Source organism: Neltuma alba, unplaced genomic scaffold (assembly GCF_004799145.2).
Source record: "Neltuma alba isolate B1F8T4 unplaced genomic scaffold, ASM479914v2 tig00011775_pilon, whole genome shotgun sequence".
NCBI classification, from domain to species: domain Eukaryota; kingdom Viridiplantae; phylum Streptophyta; class Magnoliopsida; order Fabales; family Fabaceae; genus Neltuma; species Neltuma alba.
Genome location: NW_021636398.1, coordinates 422,433 through 427,654, shown reverse-complemented (window position 1 = coordinate 427,654; position 5,222 = coordinate 422,433). Strand labels below are relative to the sequence as shown.

The following is a 5,222-nucleotide window of genomic DNA, read 5'->3' as shown; positions in this document are numbered from 1 at the left end:
AAAAAAATATTAAACAATTGTGATAATTTCCATTTTCCATATAATTGTTATTAAACAGATAATAAGTTGGTCTCAAAAATATGTTTTCTTCTTCCCTACCAAACCCTTCTGTTTTTCAAACGAATGTTACGTCATGCCCTTTTTTATCTGGTCAACTTTAATAAAATATCACTTGCGTGTGATTTTTTCCATTTCATGACGATGTCCAGAATTTTATATGAAACTTGAACATCTCAACTTTAATTATCTGTAGCCAATAATTAAGATTCAAATTCTAATGAAAAAGGTTAAAATACAAATAACATCAGATAATTAAAGAAAGCAAAACATAAAAATCTTGTGACCAAAATCATGTCTAAACATCAAATGATGAAATTTGCATTTTCTTGAAGTACTTCAAGCATAAAGAGATGCAAGAAAGGAGTTGGTTCACACTACTGCAATATAAGATCCAATTTTCTCAAATTCTGTCTCTCTACTTTACACAGTAAAGTGTTTCATTATTAGCCAAAGTTGTCCCAATATCGGTCTTATGTGCCCAAATTCAACTTTTTCCCAACTAGGTCCTAACTACATGACTTGTATCACAATTCTGTCTTCTCAAGCGCAGCATTATTAGGCATATTACAAAGCATATGCAGTTTATAAGACCAGAGGAGATATCATGATTTACAGGTTGAGAAACTTCTTCTCTTTCAAACTTTCTACAGTCTCTTTAACAGACACGTCCAGTGGAATAAACTCAATTCCCAAGGTCATTGCCTTTTCTTTGGAAACCTGAAACTGTGGTACCAACGGCTCACCTTCAACAAGCCTAAGTTAATGAAACAAAAAATTAAATTAAAATATATTACCTAGATATGAAAAAAGAAAAAAAAGTGAATATGCCAGACATGTGTGATCAAATATGATCCAAGGATTATAATCACAAGCCATTATTATCAATTCTAAGGAGCAGGAGATCATCATCAAACAGCTCAAAAGAAATCTCTCATTAATCCCCTAAGTAGAGACATCATACTGAGTGAATCTGTCTACTGGTGTCTCTTTTAGCCCACAAACTGAAGGGTATAATCGGCCTAAAAGGTAGAGAACATATTTGGTGAGTGAAAAATTCGTATTACAAGTTACTATCTGTTGGAGATCAAGATATATCTGAGATACTCCTCCAATTCTTAATATAAGACCTATTTAACTAATTTGATTAGATTAGGAAAATTAAGTAAGTTAGTTAATTATAAAAAATGTGACACGTTTTTCCTAAAACACCATAATTATCTTTCTTAGTGTCATTTACAAGTTACGATCCAAAGCATACATTTCAGGTCATGCTCATTTTGCATAAAGAAGATGAAAGTACTCCATCCGGTTCATAATATAAGATATTAGTTAGAAAAAAATTGTGGTTCAAGATATAAAATGTTGTCAAGATAATTAAAGGGATTTTTTCACTTTCACTCCTCTTAAATATAGGAGAGGAGGAGAGAGATGAGAGATGATAAAAGTGTAACATTAAAGGCAACTTTTCATTTTTAGGGGTAAAATAGGGAAACTTTATCATTTTAGGACACATTTAATGACTAAACTTCCATTTCTTGATATGTGAGAAAAGTTAACCAACTTTTTATATTATGAATCGGAGGGAGTAATGGAAACTGATATCAATCTTTTTTTCTTTTTTTCTTTTTTTTTGGCCATGGCAGCTAGCAGTTCATCAATTGTCTTCAGAAGAAGTGAATGGGATTTGCTAGACACGCATAAGGGTTCAGCAAATGGAGGCCTGAACCCCCATGTCATATTGCATTCAAGAAATTATGGAAATAGTTGACTTACTTTTCTGTAAGTGGTAATGCTGGGAATAGCTCATGAGTGATCTTCACAATGTCTGAAAAGTGAGCTACGCTCTCGGCCAGACAATATCTTCCACTAGCTGAAGAAATCTCAAATGCTTGAATATGAGCATTCACAACATCTTTCACATGGATCCATCCTACACAAGCATTCGAAAGCATTTGTGCACCTGCATCTAACAAACAGTGATAAAATGGCCGTGAAGTGGAAGAAAGAAGAATGTTAGACTATAATTTAATTTTCTGACAGATGAAACAGTAGTTCTGAAATAGCATCTCATGTGCTCCATGTGCTAAAATGGAAAAAGGAATTTGAACTAATAATATCCTTTACACAGAATGAAATTTTAGATTAGTATTAGTTAATAGTTAGAGTACATAAGCCCCATATTGGTTCTTTCTCAAGCTACATAATCTTTAGTTCTTCACGCAGTTATGAATACATGTAACACCAGCCTTCCTCTATCAAGACTTTCCAATGCATTTTCTCCTTGTTTTCTTTTCCCCCTTTACTGAGGATCTGTTCTTATGATTCTATGATGCACTTGTTTAGAATGGAATGTCAAAATCTTAATTTTCTCTATAGCACCTGAAATTACTATGGGATAGTGTTGTGTTTATAGCTTCTATTCGATTACCTATACATGACCGTTTCAAGGGATTCCCCGTCTAAGTCATTTTGGTTCTGTAATTTCATTTTCTTACCATAATCATTAGAATAATTTATCCTCTCCCATCTTGTGATTTGAATTCGATGCAAGTCCACTTTGTTCTTTTTGGTTTTTAATCCTCATACGAACCTCGCAAGTCAACAGTCTATTAACTATCCCAAAGTATCTGTCACTAACTCTCCTATCAATTGACCAGAGCCAGCAAGCATTTCAATTGAAAAGATCACGTAACTAGGACGCAGACAAGTCAACAGGACTTCTGTACAGCATGAACCCTGTGAGTATCCAAAAATTACCATTTAATAGAGTTAAAATTATAGCAGAAGTTTGGTTTAATGATGGTTGCAAGAGTGGCCCTAGCACTACTCCTGGGTTGATAACAACCATGTCAATATTGTTTTCTCTTACGAATTTCCAGGCAGCATCTTCAGCCAAAGTTTTGGAGAGTTCATACGATGTCCAGAGCTGAAAAACCAGAACATGAAACAAGAAGGAAGTTGAAGTTCATTATAAAGTACTGAGATGAACCAGACCAAATGAGGCAAACTGCTGAAACATTCACTACAATCAACATAGGCCATTTGTGTTTTAATGATATGCATACCTCAGATGCTTTACAAAATTCTTCTTTCGAAAACCACGTCTCATCAACTACAACATCAGGAGCTATGGGCTTTCCACTATATAAAACTGCAGCCATGGAAGACGTTAGAATAACTCGTTTCAGCGATGTTGATTTTGCACAAGATTTAAGAACATTCAGAGTCCCCTTGACTGCTGGGTCAATGAGTTCAATCTGAAATGACGCAAGCAACAATTAGAAGCTAGTAAATAAGGCTGCTTTTCTTCTTAAGATAAAAAATAGTAATTCAAATCATTGTCAAAAAATTCATGAAGAGCCTTTGCATTCAACTCAAACTTTGACCGGTAATAAAAATTCACATATGACCTATCAGAGATCATATAATGAAAAAATACTAACCAAAATGATCATAGCAAAAATAACGAGTGAATGCTAACAAAAACCAACCAGTATTGATGGTTTTTGTCCCTGACAAACAAATTTCAGAGAAAACGTTAAAGTTTGTTGCCTGGAATTTATCACTTTCTTTGTATGTGAACGTGATGAGCATAAGCTTAAAAAGAGAGTTCATCCCAAAAGACTAGCCTATTAGGAGGGAGAGCCTTTTGAATTTATAAACCCCACAACACTTGTGAGAGTCCCCAATGTGAGACTCATAACAGTAAAATGCATTTGAGATTCCAAATGACACTTTGCCAATATAATAGCCCATAAATAGTCAAACAAGGTGATTAAAATGAGGATAACAGGTAGAAGCCTATGCTACAGCAAGTTCACGGATTCTGAAACACGTTGATCCAGCTAAGACAAAGGTGAAATGCACTTGTTGCAGTGATGTTTCTCTTCAATCTTTTGATCTGTTAACCTCGCATATCATGGTTGAAGGATCCCTGAGCTATAGTTATCTATTTTTAAACTGCGTAATTTTCTCAAATCTCCCAGAATTTGCCCCAAGAGGACTAATTTGAGTGCTTTGATTTTAAATAGTTGCATAAGAGATTGTTGAAAATCACTGAAGCATTGAAAAATAGTGCTCCCTGCACCCAGAACACGTTCTGTTCTCAGTCATCTATCAAATATAGAATGAAATGAACCTGTGGGTCGTTGACATTGAAATTACAAGGAGAAGCAGTATGGAAGACACCCTCGCAGCCCTCAACAGCAGAGTCAAAGGAACTCTCTTCCAACAGATCTGCTTTAAAAAGCTGTAATCTCTCCTTTGCTCCTTCAAGTTTAAGCAAGTGATCAACCTTCTTGGGGTCATCTGAAGGGAGTTACAGAACATCACAGATTGATCACCCAAAATCGTTCAGGCCAAAAAGATTACTCAAAACTGAACAGAGATAGCAAATAAGAAACAATACTGTCTAAAGTGGATTGGTGGTTCATAAATGTTTATGCAATGAAAAAATTGCTGGGAATCAAAATCAGGAAATGGGTGCCCAGAAAATCCTAACCAAAATCAAACACAGTTTTGATCAAATACATGGAGAGAAATGGAAGCAGATTCAGGAGCACTCACTAGGATCACGAACAGTGGCCCTGACAGTGTAACCACGAAGAAGAAGAAGCTTGACGAGCCACGAAGCAATGTAACCAGAAGCACCAGTGACGCACACCGCCTTTCCGTTTCCGGCGTTGCTGCTCATTCTCTCTCTTTCTTCCTCAATTTTATCCCTTGCACCGCTTCGTGTTTGCTACCAGATCGTTTGACGCTTTTAGATTCTTCGAGTGATTCTCTTGGCTTCGCTGTTCGTCATTACGCCCTTGCTTACAGCTACATTGATCTTCCTTTTTATTTTCTTTTTTCATTTTCAAATGTTTCGAGCGCATGTGATCAACGTGGGAATCCATAATAAATTATCATTTGCTTAGCCAATGAAGACATCTGAAATCGTGATAATACATAAACCAATATTTTGTTTCTCCCTTGTCGTTTTCGGTGAGCAAAAAAATCACAAATGATTTTCTCTGATGTGAAAGACTTGATTATAGTTATCTATATATTGTCAACAACTGTTCGGGGAGGCAATCTCTTGTGCGGCTAATTCACGGCTCGGACACTATTTACTGTTCGATTAAAAAACTATCAGCCTCGGGCTTTGTGTTGGCTCATGC

The 5,222-nt window shown here is 35.7% G+C and overlaps 1 protein-coding gene across 1 annotated transcript; it reads right to left on the bottom strand.

Annotated features, from left to right (window-relative positions):
* Positions 1 to 354: 354 nt before the first annotated feature.
* On the bottom strand, positions 355 to 4,768 carry LOC114717789 (tetraketide alpha-pyrone reductase 1-like). Its single transcript, XM_028902981.1, has 6 exons — positions 4,627 to 4,768; positions 4,199 to 4,368; positions 3,126 to 3,317; positions 2,818 to 2,986; positions 1,834 to 2,020; positions 355 to 814 (listed from the first exon to the last, which is right to left on the bottom strand). The coding sequence occupies exons 1-6, from the start codon at positions 4,751 to 4,753 to the stop codon at positions 670 to 672; spliced, it is 990 nt and encodes a 329-aa protein (XP_028758814.1). The 5' UTR covers positions 4,754 to 4,768; the 3' UTR covers positions 355 to 669.
* Between the last annotated feature and the right edge of the window lie 454 nt (positions 4,769 to 5,222).